The sequence below is a fragment of the Condylura cristata genome, unplaced genomic scaffold, assembly GCF_000260355.1.
Source record: "Condylura cristata isolate star-nosed mole 26May11 unplaced genomic scaffold, ConCri1.0 scaffold00002, whole genome shotgun sequence".
Classification (NCBI taxonomy): Eukaryota; Metazoa; Chordata; class Mammalia; order Eulipotyphla; family Talpidae; genus Condylura; species Condylura cristata.
The window spans coordinates 2,586,813-2,607,133 of record NW_004567103.1 but is presented as its reverse complement, the minus strand read 5'-3'; the positions used below and the strand labels follow the sequence as shown (position 1 = coordinate 2,607,133).

Below are 20,321 nucleotides of genomic sequence, written 5' to 3'. Positions count from 1 at the left end.
TTTTGATGTTTTTGCTGGAAGATCAATGACTTAATTCCCTTTCCCCTTGTAAGAATGTCAGCCCTCACCAATGGTGTGTCTGTTGTCTCTTCAGAACTTGCTAAACTTAGAGCCTAGACCTTCCGCTTCCTACTTAGTGTTTCTAGAATTTATGGCTGCACCCTACATATATAACAGCACACGGGGTAGAGATACGGGGTCTATTTAAACATTAACTTGTTTTTTCAGAGATTCTTGATGCAGTCCAGCAGCCGCTCGGGGCCCTCCCTCCCAGTCAGGAACTGCTGTTTTCAGGAGCCGCGTTAGTCAGTGGAGCTAGCCCGTTGGGATTAGGCTGGGTGAGAAGTTGTAGTCTCTGGATATAGAATTTGAATGACTCCATCCTGACCACCCTGTTTTGTTTATAGTTGTGGACATAAAAAGTGAAAAATGAACTTGTATGGAATTCCCTTTCACTATTTTTTCCAGTTTTAGAAAATATTTTTAGTGTTGACCAGAAATATATATGTATGTGTGTATGTATATGAATGGAGGAATACGTAGTTACTGGCCAGAAAAAAAAACTGCACATAAACAAGCTTCAAAGTCTGTCCCATCATTCCACTTTTGCTTTTGGAGTTTGGGCACTTGGAAGTTCCAAGTCCCGCAGCTGTAGATTTTGTTGGCTGAGCTCCTCTTTGCTCCATCTGAAGTTTTCCATAAACATCATTTCTGGCTACGAGTCAGACATTCACACAGGTGCCCTTTTACTGCTCTTTCCCCTTAGGAAGTCCTCTCAGTCGGACCAGGCCAAAACCAGTGCCGTGATTTAATTTCATTTTTAGATGATTCCTATTCAGACTTAATATATTAAGTCAGAAATAACTAGCGTTTACTGCTGTTGGGGAAAATATTTACATAGGTAGCATATTTGTATTTTAGCACCTTTTACATATCTTGAGTTATTATTGATGTGAGAACATACACCATGAGTTATGTAGATGGTATGTCGTTTTCTTAGAAAATGGTCATGTGCTGTATTGAGTAGAAAAAACACATTTCAAATTTGTGTGTGTGTTTTTTATCAGTAGATACTTTTTAAGACTGTAGACTCTTTTTCTCTGGAAAAACAACACAAGCAGTGCCAGTGTAGTCTGTGTTTCAGATTCAGAGATCATGACTGCTGAATGAATATAGGTCAGGTTTATTTGACTTAGGCGTTACTTTGTAAATTATTTAGTTCATTTGATTTTAAATCATCTTGTTTATAAATGTTGGGCCCTCTCTGGTGGTGCAGTGGGTTAAAGCACAGCGCTGTGAAGCTAGCAGTGGCTGCTTCAGTGCGAGTTTGATCCCCAGCCAGTGGGGTGTGCAGACCTCTCCTGTCTTGCCAGCTGCTCCCCTCAGCAGTGCACCTCATCTGCCTGTTCTGCTCCCCACTCTGACTCTGGTGAAGCCTCTCACTGCCCTTGCACCTCTGGCCTGTACCCCAGTTCTGTAAGCATGCATAAATAAATTAATTAATTAAAAGAAATTAATCTGTTAAAATTTAAAAAAGAATTCAATTGAAATATTTGGTTACTCAACTTGTCATGATGATGATGTTTAGAAAGAGGGAAGCTTTGATTTTAAATGCTGAGAGGCCTTGCGGATTTCCTTCACACATTTCAGCATTGGCCATATGGAATCCTAGACTTTTTGGACATGAGAGGAACTTTAGATACTGCCTTCTAATTTTCTCAGGAGCAACTTTAATATTTGTCATTTATTTAAAATTATATACATAATACACAAATACATGTATATATTTAAACTCAAATAGTACTGGTAAAGTTTTCTTTGATTTTCTCACCTGTCCAGATTTACAGAGACAGAAGTTTACTGTAATCATTGGGTTTTAAAGAATTTATTTTAATGTTTTAAAGTAATTGCTACATGCAATATAACTTTCAGTTTTATTAGTAGTAGTAATTTGAAATATATTTTATTCGATCCTGCTTAAAGTAATCCCTCCCCATTTGTTTTTAGAGTAAAATTTTATATTGAAGTAGTTGTTCTTTAGGGATATGTATTTTGATGTTTTTGCTGGAAGATCAATGACTTAATTCCCTTTCCCCTTGTAAGAATGTCAGCCCTCACCAATGGTGTGTCTGTTGTCTCTTCAGAACTTGCTAAACTTAGAGCCTAGACCTTCCGCTTCCTACTTAGTGTTTCTAGAATTTATGGCTGCACCCTATGAGTTTAACTTGTGATTTAATCTGTGGGTTAGGACTTAAAACCACCTAGGTTTTATTCTGTCTTCATCACTACTAGCTGTATGACTTGGGAAATACCAATACTTTCTTCCCAGCAGTATTAGAGACTTCTGTGATTCTTACGAGGATTGGAGCAGATATATTAATGAATTTTGTCAGCTGTATGTAATAAATAGGTCATGTGACTGCATGTTTTTCCCTAGAATCTGGACCTGGAAAACAGGTGCTGTTACAAGTGTCTTTTAAAGTTTTGATCCTATGTCTTTAATTGTGTTTGTCTGTAAAGGTGACACTCATATTAGTGTTCATTTCTCTGGGAAAATAGTTGATAGTACTGAGTAGTGTTGAAAATACTTTATGACCAGCAATTTCACTCCTAGGTATGTATGTACCAACAGAAGTATAAACATGATTATCCAAATTCATATTCAGGAATGTTCATAGCAGCTCAGTTCATAATAGCAAAAAACTAGAAACAACCTAAATCACCAGTAAAGTCATATAATATATAGTGGTCTCTTCAGGCAATGAGATCCTGTACAACAGTCAAAAGAACAAGTCCTCTGTAACATACTGCTCATGGAAAGAAGCCAGCATTAATGCTCAGTTCTATATAAAGAAGCCAGCATTAATGCTCCATCTGTATAATGCTTAGCCTGTTCGAAAGCAGGCAGAACTAATTTTGGGGGGATAGAAATGAAGATAGTGTTTCTCTTAGGAAGGATTGATGGGATATAAAGACTTGAGAGCTGCTGCTGATTTTCTTTTTTTTAAGACTTAGATAACTATTTGCTTTATGAAAAATCTTGGAATTATACATTATCATTTGTTTCCTTTTTTTATATTATAGTGTAGTATTTTCTATGGCTATACCTCAACAGTAATTTTTCTTAAAGGTAGGATGAGTAGATGAATGAAGTTTACTTAACAATCTGAATCCTTTTCTCATTTATGTATTATAAAAATGACAGTGACACCTGCAGGCCAAACCCCACCTATCTTTTGCTTAAACTGGGATGTGTTCAGCATGTCAGACTTCTATTATTCTGATTTTTCTTGACTTACTGGGGGAACTTGTGACTTCTCTCTTTCTTATTGCAGTGTTCCATGGTGTAGTATTTGATGTATCAAAAATATTATACATTTTTAGGGGTTATTTTGTGGAAACAAAATAATTTGATGAAACTTAATTTCCTCTTACAGAGCCACATTAACTACAATAGAATGGGCTAGTGTCAGATAAATTCAGGTGACTTCAGTTACACACACACACACACATGTCCTCTCCCTCTTTCAAATTAGGAATGGATCTTTTGTAGTTTAGGTGTATAGATTAGAATGTGAGAACAGAATTTAAAATCAGGTCCAGTGACCCCAGGTTCTTTGGTATTGTACTTTACCTCCAGAATTTCTACCTTCAGCCATTTATGGAACTAGGAATGGCATAAAAATCATTTCCAACTTGGTGTTGGTATGGGTTTTCCAGGAGTTGAGATACAGGATAGCTTTCAGCAGGTAGAAAAAGCAGGTTTTTTCCCCCCCTTCCTGTAGTTTTCCTTTAAAAACAAAATAAAACTATCTCCTGTTCTTTTGATGTGTTTTTGCAACAGAAAACAGAAAAAATATACATCATGACTTTTCTGGCAACCCAATATTTTTATTCCTAGGGATGAATATGAAAAGTGTATGTAAGATTTGGTAGTTACAAAGGTAAAAGAAGATGTTAGTTTAGAAAAAATAAAAGCAAACAATTTACTTACGGGGAATAAAAATCAGTAAACAACATGAAAAATTCTTTACATTTGAAACATTCATATTTGAGTTACATAGGTCATTTTAAGACTATTAAGTAGCAACATTTTTTTTTGTAGCAGTGATTTTAAGTGGCTAGCTGCACTTTGTGTTGATAACGTAAAATGTGGTGGCTGACTGCTCTTATGGGGGAAAGGTATAAATGCATGGCATCTGTCATTTGACCTAGTAATTTCACTTTGAAGTTTTTTTTTTTTTTTTTAAGAATAGCTCAAAGGCAGAATACATGTGTACACAGCTATTTCTTGTCTCATTACATGTAGTTTGCAAAAAATTAGTTGTAAAGTATTGTTCACTAGGGAATAATGTAGAAAATTTTGCTTCAGCAACAAGGTTTTCTACATATTACTAGGAAGCTGGATGCTCACAGAGAAATATTTGCTATCATACATGAGAAGTTGATTATAAAATGATAGGTAAGCTGATGGCATAAAATATATATAGCATAAAATCATGTAAAATCTAACCACAACTAAATAGGATTTTCCCCAGCTTTAGGGACACTAGTGTTTTTATTTTTAATAACTACTTGTTTGCAGTATTTTCTCAATTAGAAAAAGTATAGTGACTAGTTTAGGTATTTAGGTATTGCCATTAGTGTTACTTTGTTTATTTTGATGTACTCAGTACTTTTTCAAAGACTTGCCGAGAAGTAGATTGAAGGGAGTGTTGCTGGTGGCACATCTGTCACATGACTACCACCATTATCCCAGCTCATTGCAAGTTCCTGACATACATCATCTTGGCTGATTACTTGGGTGAGAAGTCGTTTCCCGTCATCTCTCAGTTTATACAGACTAGGGATTTCTTTGTTTAATCTTGTGTCTCTTTTATAAATACAGTTATATTTTACCTTATAATGGGTATGGTGCTTTGTAAAATGGATTATCCTCTCTTAGTCTTTTTGTTGTTGTTGTTGAAGATTTATTGATTTCTGCATACAGAACTGGGGTACAGGCCAGAGGTGTAGAGGTGGTAAGAGGCTTCACCAGAGACAGAGTGGGGAGCAGAATAGGCAGATGGACGAAGTAAACGGGAGCAGCGTGCGAGACAGGAGAGGTCTGCTGCGCCCTGTGGGTCACCTCCAGGGCCGGGGATTGAATTCACACTGAAGCAGCTGTGGCCAGCTTGCAGTGCTGCATCCTAACCCGTTGTGCCACCAGAGAGGGCCATATCCCTTCTTTTTCTGAGCATGAGGAATCTGGAAGTTTCTTCTAACCCAAGTGGAACACTTGAATTGATAAAACTTGACATTTAATGTGCATTAAACATTTCTTACATGAGTCAGAAGTTTAACATTTGAATTCTATCTGTGCCATTTAAATGGTAGTGTGTGGCTTTGGACATTTGTCCTAAGTTGTCTTTTTGAGCCTCAATATCCTTAGCTTTAAAGTAACTCTGAGTACCAAGAATTGTATGAAGATTAAGTCAGACAATGAGTGTTTTATTATTATGGCTGGGTAACAAGTAAGCCCCAAATGTAGTGGCTGTAAACTGCACACTTGAGCATTTCAGTTTCTGGGAGCAAGCCTTAGATAGTTCCAGCCTGTGTCTTACCAGCTGCGGCCATCCCAGGCTGCACTAGGGCTGGGTGTATGTCCACGCTCACACGTAGGACTGTTGGCCAACCTGCTTCTCTGTGGGTTTTCCGGAGTCCCCCATGACATGACTCCTGGACTCCCGCAGAACAAACATCCAGTGTGGAAGCCACTATAATTCTTAATATTTGACGAGACATTTCGTCTGCTGTATTCTTTTTGTTAGTCAGTTAAATCCAGCCTACACTTCAGGAGAGGAGAGCACATGGAGGCCAGAGGCAGAGTTGTAGGGTCAGTTTTGAGGCTGTTTCTTTTTCTTTCTTTCTTTCTTTTTTTTTTTTAAGATTTATGTATTTATTCATACAGAACTGGGGTACAGGCCAGAGGCTCAGGGGCGGTGAGAGGCTTCACCAGAGACAGAGTGGGGAGCAGAACAGGCAGATCAACGAAGTACACTGCTGAGGGGAGCAGTGGGCGGGTCAGGAGAGGTCTGCCACACCATGTGGTCACCTCCGGGGCAGGTGGGAATCGAACTCATGCGGAAGTGGCTTTAGCTTCTCAGTGCTGTGCTTTAACCCGCAGCGCCACCAGGGAGGGCCTTGAGGATGTTTCTGTACGAAAGCAAGTAATACTTTGCCCAGCAAATTATCATACCCTCTCTATTCTAAGATAGTTTATCCTTAAGTAGAATGATACCTGGTGACAGTCTGACCACCATTTGGGCAGACAAGATGTTGAATTGTAGTCCATGTGAAATGGAAAGTAGGTGGATGACCAGAAATGAGAATTTCCTCATTTTCAGATGCCACTGTGCAATTTTTCTTCATTGGTAGTATGACTTAATGAAAGGAATTAAGGTGGTTATTGGGAGAATTATAATTTACTGTTAGAAACATTGGGGTATATGTTCTGAATGTCTCACCAGTGTGAGATTTTGTATATGAATTATAGGTATGTTAGCACATTTAGAACGGACTTGCTCTTTGAAAGTACCAGTCCAGTTTACTTGGGATAGAAGGATGTTTTACTGTTAAATTATCTCTTGAATTGCATAAGGCTAGACGTTTCTTAGCTTTGAACTCTGTTCTAAAGCAATTTGTTGTGTGGTTGTCATGTACTAGGCACTAGGAGAAATGAAAAACTAAATCTCACAGTCTCACACTTTTGGGTTTACAGTATATTTTAGAATAAAAGGTTGAAAATATACCTTGTTTTGATAGAATCACCAGTAGAAGTTGGTTAAATACATTAAGGTACATCATGTAATTAGAAATAATAAATTACTTTAAGTAACAAAGCAAGTGCTGACAAGGAAGGACTGCCATGATACACTGTTAAGTGAACACAGCAAGGGTACAGAAAACACATGGCATTCCGCGGGCGCTTGTGTCTGGAGGAACCTGTGTGTGCAGGCGGGTGTAGCTGGGGGCGGTGTTTGGAAGACTTGATAAGACTTGATGGTAATGACTTCTGGGAGCGAGATTTTGGGAGTTTTGTGTAGGGGAAAGGCTGATTCGCTTTTAATTGCATGTTTCTTCCCAGCCCTGCCTTTTCTAGCACATACATTATTTTTGCTTAAAAAAAAAAAAATCGTTCAGTCTGTAAACACCCATCTTTGTGTTTAACTACACAAATAATATACATATCTGCATTTATTTTATTTACATTGCCTGAAAGTTGAGATGCACATGTTTGCAAAAAAGCTTGACTTGAGTACTCAGGTCTGTTTTCAGAATTCAGCTTATGTTTTCTTATTTTCTTAATTAGGGAGACCTAATTTTGAGGAAAGTGGACCAGCATCGTTGGGAAGAAAGCATGAATTTATACGATCAGAAAGTGAAAATTGGCGTATCTTTAGAGAGGAGCAAAATGGAGAAGATGAAGATGGAGGTTGGCGGCTTGCTGGATCAAGAAGGGATGGAGAGAGGTGGCGGCCTCACAGTCCTGGTAAGATGCTGCCGAGTGAAGGCGCGCACTGGGGCATGCAGTAGAGTTAGCGATGAAGGGGAAAGATGAAGTGGCAAAGCAAAGAAAGTAGAGGACTCATGTATGTCACCTCAGTCCTATCGAAACATGGTAACATATAAATTCTCTTTATATTTTAAGAACAGATAGTGTGATTTCACGGGGAACACCTCCCCTTAACTGCAATAATGAGAACGTTTCATTTGGTTTTGTCTGACTCCCAGATCTTTTCATCTTTTTTAGTATGCTTTAAAACTTAGACACGTGCTATCATTACACACTCAGGAATATGTTCTCCTCCTTAAAGTTGGGATTTTGTCTGGATAACAAAGATTTATTATTTCCTTTTCTTGACCTGAAGATGTTATTTATGCTTATTTGAAGAATAAATTTTAAACCCAGGTCAAAAACAATCACAAGTTCATACTTTATTTTCTTCCAACTTTAAGAAAAGGAGAGAGAATAGTAGTGATTAGTGGTTTTATAAGTTCTTCTGTTTGACTCTTAAGAATGCTTCAAACTGTTCTTCCCTGATACTGGATATGCTGGTAATTGAAGACACTGGTGCTTTTGTGTTAAAGTTCATTCCCTACCAAAGTGCTGATTCCATGCCTCATGATAATCTGTTGCCACTGTGATTTGAATTGGGGGGTTGTACAGAACTGAAACATACAGAGTGTGTTGTGTGTGCCTTGTGCATTGCAGGTGCATAACATTACTTAATCTATTAATTAAATGCCAAGGAAACATACCTTTAGTAGAGGAAAATTTTAATAATGCAGAACTCCTTTCATTTACTTTCAAAATCAATTTATTGGTAGAACCACTGGTTTTGGTACAAGACACTCAGAGTGTTTCATGGAGCTGGGGGCAAGTAGGAACAGTGAGGTCAGTTCTTCGTACAGTCTCTATGCATCTCCCCAGCTCCTGAGGCGCCTCTGAGTTGGCCTTCTGTCACTAGTGGCCATTGTTTGCGTCACAGTTGCCTAGGCAGTTCCTGTCAGCTTGTGGCCCGGGCAACCAGGTGTTACAGTTCTCTTCAAGACATCTCGCATTTTATGCTGAGCTTGCCTGTGAGCAGAAGGGTTTGTAGACTATGTTCCCAACAAGCATTCAGTGAAAGAATGGACAGGATCTGGGCTGAGCGAGAAGAAAAATTCCAGCTGATCAAAAACAAACAAGGTGAATGTTTTGGAAGATGAACAGTGTTTCTGATCCCAAACGTCTGATGTTGATTCTATTAAAGGGAGTTAAACAAAGTAAACTGCTAGTGTTATATTCCACTGCTTGGCCCTCCCCACCAACAATCTAGATTTTGGATGTATGTTGTCTTTTTATTATTTTTTTTTCAAGTCTTTTCCCATAATATTTTTGACTTTTGTGTCGGTTATTTTGTCAACTTGACAATTAAATTTCTTTAATCCACATATTTTAAAAAGACAGTCTAGGAGATATGGAATGTCTGGGGCTGAAAAAACACTGTAACTATGCATTAAAAAAAAAGACCATTCACTGCTCTCCAGCCCAGCACATGAAAGGCTGAGTCTGAATGTAACAGTTGTTATGTTAGTCTTAACCTTTCTTAGATTATACTTAAACCCCTTATTGGGGTTTGACTAAAAATTTAAAAATAATGATTTTGACTAATTTTATAAAAGTAGCATCAGAGTTCAGTTCTGTTCTGTAAGGCATCTGTAAAGATTTGTAAAGCAGTGGTGAGTCTTAACAAGCTGAGGTGTATGTACCTTGTCAGCTACATTTAGACTTAGAAATAAAATTTTAATGTTGAAATGACAACAGTGTTATGAGATAGAAACTTTATACAGCTCAGCTGCATGGAGATGGGAGCATTGAACGGAGCTCCCACTCTGGGAGCTGAGCTTGTCCTGGGAACGTTGGGCCAGATGCCTGGAGGGCCGATCCCTACCCCGCATACTTAAAGACACTAGATAGGGCTGCCTGGGCTGCCTGCCTCTGGAACTCGGGGCCATGGATACTCCTTTTGAGTAGTTTGCACTTAAGCAATCTGGGTATAAAATGCCTCAGTTTTTATGGGGTTTTTGGTTATCATTGTAAGTTAAAGGTAGAGCGTGTTGGGTGTTCATTTAGCAGGTGGCAAGTGACTTATAAGAAACGACCCGTATTTGGCATTTTAATACTCTCCCTGCTCGTTTTCTGTGGGATTTCAGATTACTGGTTTTAGCAAATTGAGCCTTAGTCCCGAGGCTGTTAGACTTGGGCCATTTCCCCACAGGGGCTCATGCCCACAAAGCCATCAAGGACAGGGAGTTCTAACAGGTCAACACCTTCTGCTTCTTGAGCCTTCTTCTGTCACTCAGGCTTTTAAGATTTTAAGGTTTCCTTTCCCTTTTTTAAAATTTCAGCGACTAGTGTCTTTTATTTTTAGGCATTTCTCTTCTGTTGGAAGTAAATGTAATGAATAGCATGCTGGGGTGGATTTAGGAATGTCCCTGGGGTTGTTACCCGGAAATAAAAGCTCCCTAGGGAGCGCTAGGAGGTGAGAGAAAAGGGGAAGAGAATAGCATGTTAGTGTGGAAAAGCACCAGAGGATGCAGAATTGGATTTTAGGTTTGATTTGTCAATACCAAAGTAACTTCTGCTGTCCAGAGTTTTTCTTAAACTACGAAATTGGGTAGTGGACTGTGGAAACCTTTATGAAGCCTGGCAGTGTTATTATTCCATGATACTGTTGGGAATCAGCATTGAAGAATGGGGTATTGCCACTGGCACACTGGCGCAGAGAGTTTGCGTTCATGCATGGGGAATTGGTCTTATACCTAAGGAGTGATACTTTCATGAAAAGAAACTGCCTTAAGGCCTGCTAGGTGGAGGAAGGTGTGGACCTGAGTACATAAGTCTGGGCTAGTATAGAGCGTCTGAACGGTTCATCAGCATTTTACTCAATAATAAAAGTGTTTTTACTTTTTTTAAAAGATTTATTTATTTGGCCCTCCCTGGTGGCGCAGCGGGTTAAAGCACAGCACTGAGAATCTAAAGCCGCTTCCGCATGAGTTCGATTCCCGCCTGCCCCGGAGGTGACCACAGGGCGCGGCAGACCTCTCCTGACCCGCCCGCTGCTCCCCTCAGCAGTGTACTTCGTCGATCTGCCTGTTCTGCTCCCCACTCTGTCTCTGGTGAAGCCTCTCGCCGCCCCTGAGCCTCTGGCCTGTACCCCAGTTCTGTATGCACAAATAAATACATCTTTAAAAAAAAAAAGATTTATTTATTTATGCATACCAGAACTGGGGTATAGGCCAGAGGTGGTGGTGGGAGTTGGTAGTGGTGGTGAAAGGATTCACCAGAGACAGAATGGGGGTCAGTAAACAGGTAGATCAACACAGTACACGGCTGTGGGGGGTGGGGGGGTCAGAAGAGGTCTGTCGTGCCTAAAAGTGTCTTTAGACATGATTTCCGTTGAATTTATTTTTAAAAGCTTTAGTGCATGTTGTATGGCTCAGGACTTGGCTATTACTGTTGTTGCCTTGAGGCCATCTAGTGCTGTGCGGCAGACTTCATTTACATGAATTTGCTTTCAGTGGCAGTTTTCTCCTGTATTTCCAATCCATGGTCTTCTTTTTCAGGTACTGTCATTAAACTTTTCTAAGGTTTGTGTGCCCTCCTTCCTTACCCAGATGGCCCTCGTTCTGCAGGCTGGCGGGAGCACATGGAACGGCGGCGAAGGTTTGAGTTTGATTTTCGAGATCGGGATGATGAGCGGGGTTACCGAAGGGTGCGCTCCGGCAGTGGGAGCATAGATGATGACAGGGACAGCCTGCCTGAGTGGTGCTTGGAGGATGCTGAAGAAGAAATGGGCACATTTGACTCCTCTGGAGCATTCCTCTCTCTAAAAGTAAGAAATTGGTTTTAAATGTGTGGCAGGTTCTGGCCTTCTGCCAAAGCCAAATATGCTTGCTGACCTTTGGCTTTATTTTCTTGTTACAGAAAGTGCAGAAAGAGCCTATTCCAGAAGAACAAGAGATGGACTTCCGACCTGTAGAGGAGGGAGAGGAGTGCTCTGACTCCGAGGGTAGCCATAATGAAGAAGCCAAAGAGCCAGATAAGACACATAAGAAAGAAGGGGAGAAGACAGACAGAATAGGAGTTGGTGAGGCTCATTTTATCTTTCACCTTTTTATTTCTTTTAATCAAGCCTCACTTTCGCAAGTTGTTAAGATTGTTTCGTGTTACAGAAGCTAGTGAGGAAACACCCCAAACCTCGTCATCTTCTGCTAGACCAGGTTCTCCTTCAGACCATCCGCCTCAGGAAGCACCACAGTTTGAGAGGAAAGAGGAACTCAAAACTGAGCAAGCAGAAAAGGGTGAAGAAGAGAGTCGAACAGAAAATAGCCTGCCAGCCAAAGTGCCCAGCAGAGGGGACGGTAGGTATCGAGGGTGGACGCGCTGACGTGGGGCTCTGCTGGGGCTGCCTGTCACTGATCCGGCGGCTCCTGCCTGGGCATTCGGGAACTCCTAGCCGAATTATTGGAATAGATGATTTTACTAGGAAACTTCAGCAACACTGCTGCCCACGTGTATGTTCATCCCAGAATTCCCCAAAGTAGAGTTAGGTGAAGCAAGGGTGGAGTTCGGGAATTTCATTTCTAGGGTTCTGTGACACAGTAGCCTATTTTCAGACAAGCAAACTGGGCTTGGGATCCTGTGCAGTAGTTTGACACCCCCCCCCCCCCAATTAGATAATAGCTTCCTTTCACATGATAGCTGTATGAGTGTCCTGACTCACCAAATTACCCTTGTACTGAGAAAGGCTAACAGTGAACATGCTGAATTCAGGGATGCCCCGTCTCCTTTGCTAGAGTGCAAGCTTGAAGTATGCTTCCTTCTTCAGTGTTCATGCATTGATCTAAAATTGCTCGTATTCCGTAGTAGGCAATATTCATATCATTTCCATGTTATTTGTTGTACATATTAAGTGGCGTGATAATAGTTATGTTGGAAGGTTAATTGATTTGTTCATCAGAAAAATTCATACGCTGCAGCATGGCCTGATCTGGCATCTGCCTGCTCCATGCACTTTCAGTTCCAGTCTGCCTCTCCACCACACGTGCCTGACTAGCTTCTAGCTTCCTAGCGCCATGCTCTAGACACGCTGTTCTTCTCTGTGCCTCAGACTCTCCTCCCTACGCTCCCAAGCTAAGTGTCTTGTCCCTTAAATAGCTAGTACTGTCCCAATAAAGCAGTATATTATAAAGATTTTTTACTTAGATCGTGTTGATTTACATAGTTCAGTTTTTTTTTTCTTTAATGTCTAGAATAAAGTTGAACAAGTGAATTCGACACATACTTGGATCTCTATATCAGGTGTTGTGAGACTTGTACATCTTTAGTCTCTCATCTGTAGTAGTCATTATTCACTTATTACTTTCTCCTGACTGTTCATGCCAGGGGCTGCATTGTAGGTGATTTTGGAATGGGATACTACAGTGTATTTTGAGAAAGGCTCATAGGTGTCATTGAAGATTGGAAATCCGTATTTACCATCAAAACATGGGACGGACAGTAGTGATACGAGTTCCCCTTGGCAGACTCCTGGGGTGCTTTTGGAAGCAAGTGCCTTTGAGTTTGTCGTGGAATAATGAGTAGAATTTAGACAGAGGCATCGCTGATGAGTTAGAAGAGGGGTTTCTAGAGCTGGATTGAGTGAAAGCTAAGGCAGAGGAAGTGGGCTGACCCACACGTGGGCAGGCATGATCTCCCGTTTCATTTTTTCCCTCTCTGCATGAGTTTAAGTTGTCTAACATCATGGTGGTTTAACTTACACATACTGTGGATTTAGTTGTCACCCGTCATATATAGATAAGACAAAAACAGAAAGCAAAAAAAGAAAAAGTTTTCATCCTGTCATGAGAACCCACAGGACTTAGCCTCAACATTGTGCATACACAGCACTGTGAGCTGTGTGCATTATGCTGTATCTTGCTTTCCTGATACTGTCTTGTAACGAAGTTTGTGCCTTTTCACTACCCTCCTTCAGTCCACCTCCTTTGTAACCCCAAATCTGATCTCTTTCATGATCTTGATGTTTTTACTTTTTTAAGAGTCCACATATAAGCTTGCACTGCCTGACTTACTCGAGCAGCGCTGCCAGAGGCGCCCAAGTTGTCAGACAGTCGGCTCTCGATTTTGCCAATGAACAGTATTCCCTTAAGCGCATGTCTTGCTTTCTTAGGATCCTTAGGCTAGTTTCCATGTTTTGGCTCCTGCAGTAATGCTATGAAAGTGTTCTTGTTTTATTTAATAAATGACCTTGCTGAACCATACTGCAAGGGTCCCCCATAGTGTTTTCTTGGTGGCTGTACCCCATCCGTGGTGCATAGGACCTGTTTTCCACATCCTTGCCGACACTTACTGCCGCTGTCTCTTTGGTGTTGGGGTTCTGACTGCTCCGAGGTGATACCTCATTGTGGTTTTGATTTGCATTTCCCTGAAGACTGGTGAAGCTGAGCATTTTGTCACGTGCTGGCTTTTTTATATGTCATTAGAAAAAGGTCTTGTCCATTTTAAAACTTTGATTTTTTTTTTGTTGTTGTTCCTGAGTTGTATGAGTTCTTCATGTATTTTAGATGTTCCATATGTGATCTGTAAGTAGTATTCCCCACTCATTAGGTTGGCTTTCCACATCGTTGACTGTTTCTTTTGCACCGGAGCCTTTTGTTTGATGTTGCTTGGATGTGAAGTGTAGATGGAGTGTGTGGGGTGACAGGATGGCGACAGAAGCATGTTTGAAACTTGAAGTTGGCAGGAGTGTGCTGTGGTGGCAGATGGGCTCCTGGTGGAGCGTCTGTAATGGGTGGGTGCAGCTCGGCTCTCAGGGCAGAACTGACAGAACAGTCACTGCTCTTGTAACGGCACAGAGGAGGGAGAGTCAGGATGACTGAGGTGCCACAGCAGACTTCAGTCACTAATGGAAGAGAGTGGAAGTGGATGAGTACATTTGGGCGGGAGAGGATAAATCCAGCCTGAACTTTGACTCTGAGATATTAAGTAGACATGGACAGAAAGCAGTTGTGAGTGAGAGCCTGTTACTAGGTTGGGAAGTTTAAAGCCAGAGAGAGAAAATTTCCAAGATTACATATTTAGGTGAAGAGAGTGTAGACAGATAATAGAACCCTGGTAATTTCTGTTTTTAGAGGGTAGATAAAAGGAGCCAGAAAAAAAGTCTCCAGAATCAAAGTGGAGAGCAAGAAAACTCAGGATGGAGACTTTGTCTCCTCAGAATTAGGTAAACAATGTCAGCGTTTACTAAGAGATTGGGCCATGAGCACTAGGAATTGCCCTTGGATTTGGGGATTTGGGCCACTGCTTATCTTTAAGAGAGAAACCTTACTGGAGAGAGAGTGGAAGCCGCATCCCAACAGGCATGGTGGCAGGGAAGTGGAGATAACGTGCGTAGACTGCCCTTTCAAGAAGCTTGGCAAAGAGGAAAGAGTGAGAGGAACAGGAATTTGGAGAAGCTATCTGTAACTGACAAACAGGGCTCAAAGGGGAAACTGCACTTCTAATTGCTTCCATCCCTCTCTGCCTTACGAGCCTGCATTACTGAGAGGCTAGAAATAGGAACCGAGACTGGGCCTCTTACGCAGCCTTATTCTGACTGGGAAGGACTTCTGGCACTGGACAGGTAGGCTCCACGTGCCTTTCATTGTGCTTCAAGATGTAATGTATTAAATTGCATTGATTATGACTTGAAATGGGTAGCTAATCAAGATAATTGCGTATTTTTAATAACAGCTTCCATGATGAGTTAGGACATCTTTGAGAAGATTGTTAGTTAGCGTTCTTCAGTATTCAGAGGTAAAGAAGGAATTTAAGAGGTAGAGTGAATGTTCTGATGACACAGGTTAACTTTGTAAAAGGATCATCTAGATGTCCTTTAAACCCTTGTATTTTGTCTTTCTGTGGAGGTACTTGTCTCCTTCTGGGGAGAAATACTGCAGGGCTCCTGACCACCCACACTTCTGCTAGGCCCACTTAACCAACGGCCTAACTAGGTGGTGTGGACTTATCTTTTGTAAAAGCATATGTCTTTAAATAAACAGGTGCTCACTTGTCTACATTTTTCCCTCTCTAGAAATGGTTCCTGAAGTCCAGCAGCCCCTGTCACAGATTCCTTCAGACACAGCCTCTCTTCTCATACTTCCACCTCCTGTTCCCAATCCTCGTCCTGCCCTCCGGCCAGTTGAAACTCCAGCCGTAGTTGCGCCTGGTATGGACGGTATTTCCGCAGAGCCAGACGATGAAGAGGGTCTTAAGCACTTAGAACAGGTACAAATCACATACTACCTTAAGAACTGGAAAACAATAAGTGCATATGCAAAAATAGAACTTGTGCACTAGATTTTATGTGCTGGAGAAGTTGTTTGTATATCTAGTATTTGTATGAGTAATTGTCTTTCAAATCATTTCATGCTTATAAGTTTCAGCTATGTAGTAGTCATTATGTCAGGTTATTTTTTGCTCTTTTGAGGTTGCCCTTAGCTGTTTGCTTTTCTTTTTTCTTTTTGGAACTTAATGGAATGCCTGAAATGGCCAATACAAGCAGCTGTGGATGGGCACCAAAGGGAGCAGGAAAATAGTTAGACTCTCAGGATGGTCACATCTTACTCATGTTTCCAGAGTCCCCTGAGATTGTCTATATAGTGGTATATATAAAGTAAACAATAGTTCACTTTCGCAAAAGAATTTTACTTTCCTTCAGGCTGGGAGTGGTTGGTGGCAGGAAATACTAAAAAAAAAAAAAAAAAGGGAGAAAGGAGACAGTGTTTAACTCTGTAAAAGACTTTATTTGTAGTTATTAATGGAACCTTTTATTATATCAAAACCCTTGTTTTTAGAGGGTTAATCGTCCTAACGGGTGGATTAGAAGCCTGTGCTGTGAGGAGGCAGTTTGTGTTTTGCTTAATAATTTTGACACTCTGTGTAAGATTTGCCACCTGTGAGCCTTAGTTTCGCCCTCTGTAAATCGGGAATAGTATCTGTTTCATGGCATTATTCCAAGAGTTAAGATGTTGCCTGCCATGTTTTATACATAATGCCTCTCACAGATGAAGTTGGCGCTTTCTTTATGTGTGGAAACATTTAGAATAATGTGTTCACCTCATCCTTTGTTTTGTTTGTGTGTTTTTATTAGCAAGCTGAGAAGATGGTTGCTTATCTGCAAGACAGTGCACTGGATGATGAGAGACTGGCATCGAAGCTGCAAGAACATAGAGCTAAGGGTGTCTCCGTTCCATTGATGCATGAAGCAATGCAGAAGTGGTATTACAAAGATCCTCAGGGAGAAATTCAAGGTAGGTTGTGTTCCTTTACAGAAATGTCTGCTGTTACTTCTAGATTCTTTAAAACGATACTTAGTTAATGTTAACTTGTAGAATAGTAGATAAAGAACTCCACACGCTGCAGGCTATCTGTAGCCTTTTTTTTTTTTTTTTTTTAATCTGTAGTCTTTTTAAAAGGTCATAAAATATTGGAAGCATTTTTAGGCTCTACCCATAGTACTTTATGATTTCAGTGGGAGGAATCAGTGAAAATCATTAGAATACAAGGCAGCATGTGATTTCCCTAGGGGTATAAGCTAAATAGTTCTGGCAGCCCAGCCAGTGAACTGGACAGGTAAGTCGCTTAGTCTTCCAGTCACTGTACTGTAGTCTTCCTGCTGGAAAAAAATAATGGCCACATTCTTGGAAGACCTTGCTGAATGTTTCAGCAAAGTGGAGTTGATATCATAAAATAGAGGTGATAAAAAACCATGAAACATGTCTGCGAAAAATAGTACTGCATTACAAAGCAATCCCTTAAAATATTTCTATGATGTATAAGTTAGGATAGATGGCGAGAAATTCTGCATTTCTGCTTTTGAAATCTTTGCTTTTGCCCTGAAATTGGTTGTTGCCTGTATCAGTCAGTTTCATCTTAGTGCTTGATCAGGCACAGTGCCTGTGGCCTCGTTCCCTTTCTTCTCGGTCCCTTACTCACGCCTCACTCCTCGTGGCAGCTGTCGCTCTGGCTCTCTATATTTGCTTATTTGTTTACATCTCTGTAGACTGTAAGGTGCATCCAAGCAGGGCTGTGTATAAACTTAAAATATATGGGGCACATATTTTCAGTTCACTTTCAAGTAATTGTAGCTTTCATAGACAATTGTAAGAATTAGTACAGGTTCCCAGATAAGACATAAGGGGAAATAATAATAATAATACAAAGCACAACAACAAAGAAACAAACATACAGGCACTGATAAACTGGAGACTTTCTGCAGGGGCGGGGAAGAGAGACCTAGGGAGGAGGGACCCAGGAGCACAGGGGGCTGTGGTGATGGCACACAGGTGAACTGGGATGGAAACTCCATGGGGACGACACCTGGGGGTGAGGAGAAGCAAACACCTAAAAATGAACAATGATGTAAGATATAGACAAATAAATTGAAATAAATAATAATGCAGGTTCCATGTAGCCTTTAGCCATGGAAGCCTTTACCCAGTGATAACATCGTGCCCAGCTGTGGGGCAGTGTGACTGCCAGGATGTTGGCATTGCTACAGGCAAGCTTTAGAGCATTTCCGCCCCCATGTGGGGATGAGCTGGGCACAGGCCCTCGCCGGCTGGCTGCGCGGCTGGCGGGATCTCCCCCTCAGTGGGCACTCTTCATCCTCAGGAAGCGTCGTTGCTCATGCAGAGCATTTTAGTTTGATGTGATCCCTGGTGTGTTGAATATTGAAAAAAGTTTTCACTCTTTTCTTACATGGATTAGTTCTCGATTTTTTGTTAGGTTCCCCAGAATTTTTATGGAGACATTATTGTCACCTGCAAGTAGGGCTCATGTTTTTTTCTTTACCATTCTGTACACCCTTTGTGGCCTGTTTAGCCAGCACCACTGAATGAAAGGTGAACAGGTTTTTCCTTGGTTCCTATCTCAGGGGGACACACTGTCTTTAATATTAAGCACAATACTAGTTGCTGGGTTTTTATCAAGTTGAGGAAGTACATTGTTTTCTGGAAAGTTATTTTTATATCATGATTGGGTTTTGAATTTAGTTGAAATTTTATTCCTCCATATCTCTCTCTCTGTCTCTCTGTCTCTCTCTCTCTCTCTCTCTCTCTCTCTCTCTCTCTCTCTCTCTCTATATATATATATATATATATAGACCTGATATTTAATATTTTAATGCCAGGTGGTTCTTTCCATTTCTTTCCTCTTTAAAGATTCATCCATCTATGCATACAGAACCTCTGTACAAGCCAGAGGTGCAGGGGCCTAAGGGGCTTCACCAGAGACAGGGCAGAGAGCAGAAGAGGCAGATCCACGAAGCACACTGCTGAGGGGAGCAGCGGGCGGGTCAGGAGAGGGCTGCTGCGCTCTGGGGACCAGCTCCCGGGCGGGGGTTGAAGTCGCACTGAAGCGGCTGCCGCTCACTTGCAGTGCTGCGTCCTAACCCGCTGCGCCACCAGGGAGGGCCATGACCATTATTTTTTTTATATCATGGCTTTTAGCCAATTAATATGGTAGATTGTGTTGATCAGTCTTTGAATTTTGAATCAGCTTTGTGTCCTTTAAACAAATTCTATCTCACCATGATGTATAATTCCTTTTTTATATTGCAGAATCCTGTTTGGTGATACTTTGTTAAGAAGTTTCACATTTCTGGTTATGAGGGATGGTGATGTGGGTTTTTTTGTACTTTGTCTGATTTTGGCATCAGAATAATGTTAGTTTCATAAAATGAACTGGGACTTATTCTCCTACGTTTTCCTGATGACACCATTTAGAATGGGTGTTCATTCTTTCAATGTTTAGTAGCATTTGCCAGTTAAACCATCTGGAGTTTCTATTTTGGGAATTTTTAAGTCACAGATTCAGTTTCCCTGATAGTTATAGGGCTATTTAAAAGATCTCCTGATACAGATGTATTGTGGTAGTTTGTTTTGTGATGATTTAGCCCCATTTCATCTAAGGTGTCAGATTTGTAATATTCCCTTAGTAGCTATTTTTTTTTTAAAAGATCTATTTATTTATGCATACAGAGCTGGGTTTCAGGCCAGAGGTGCAGGGGTGGTGAGAGGATTCACCAGAGACAGAGTGGGGAGCAGAACAGGCAGATCCACGAAGTACACTGCTGAGGGGAGCAGCAGGCAGGTCAGGAGAGGTCTGACATGTCCTGTGGGTCACCTCTAGGGCGGGGATTGAACTCGTGCTGCTGAAGTGGCTTTAGCTTCTTAACTGCTGTGCTTTAAACCGCTGTGCACCAGGGAGGGCCCTAGTAGTTTTTTATTGTACGGAGCTTGTAATGTTATATACCCGGTTTCTTTGGTAGTTCAGTTCTTTTTCTGTCACTCTTGCTTGAGGTTGGTTAATTTTAGTTACTGTTTCAAAGAATCAGCTTCACTTTATTATAATTTTACTATTTGTATTTTCAGTTTAATCAATTTTTGCTATTTCTTTGGATTTTTTTCATTTTGTAGCTTTTTTATATAAGGAACTTATATCTGTGGTTTGAGTTTTTAAAAACTGGCCCAGAATGTAGTTTAATTGCCATGTTAACGGGTACTTGAAAAAAAAAAAAAGCATTATTTTGATGTTTAAAATGTCTGTTATAGCTTGTTGATGGGTTGTGTAAATGTGCGGATTCTCTTTCTGGTTGTTCTTACAAGTACTGAAAGAGGGATGGTGAGGTCTTTCAGCTATAGTTGTGGATCTGATCTCTTTTCAGTTCTGTCAGATTTTGCTCCGTGTATGC

At 40.9% G+C, this 20,321-nt stretch overlaps 1 protein-coding gene across 6 annotated transcripts in view; it reads left to right on the top strand.

The window, feature by feature from the left end:
- GIGYF2 (GRB10 interacting GYF protein 2) overlaps nt 1-20,321 on the top strand; it is a 121,516-nt gene that overhangs the window by 63,873 nt on the left and 37,322 nt on the right. For 4 of the 6 annotated variants that reach the window (XM_012727063.1, XM_012727076.1, XM_012727077.1 and 1 more), the window contains 6 exons: nt 7,352-7,531; nt 11,203-11,420; nt 11,513-11,675; nt 11,761-11,949; nt 15,660-15,853; nt 16,719-16,878. In XM_012727063.1, the coding sequence (XP_012582517.1) occupies nt 7,352-7,531; nt 11,203-11,420; nt 11,513-11,675; nt 11,761-11,949; nt 15,660-15,853; nt 16,719-16,878 (1,104 nt within the window). The remainder of the gene's footprint in view (nt 1-7,351; nt 7,532-11,202; nt 11,421-11,512; nt 11,676-11,760; nt 11,950-15,659; nt 15,854-16,718; nt 16,879-20,321) is intronic. The other 2 variants (XM_012727073.1, XM_012727070.1) reach the window with 1 other exon arrangement.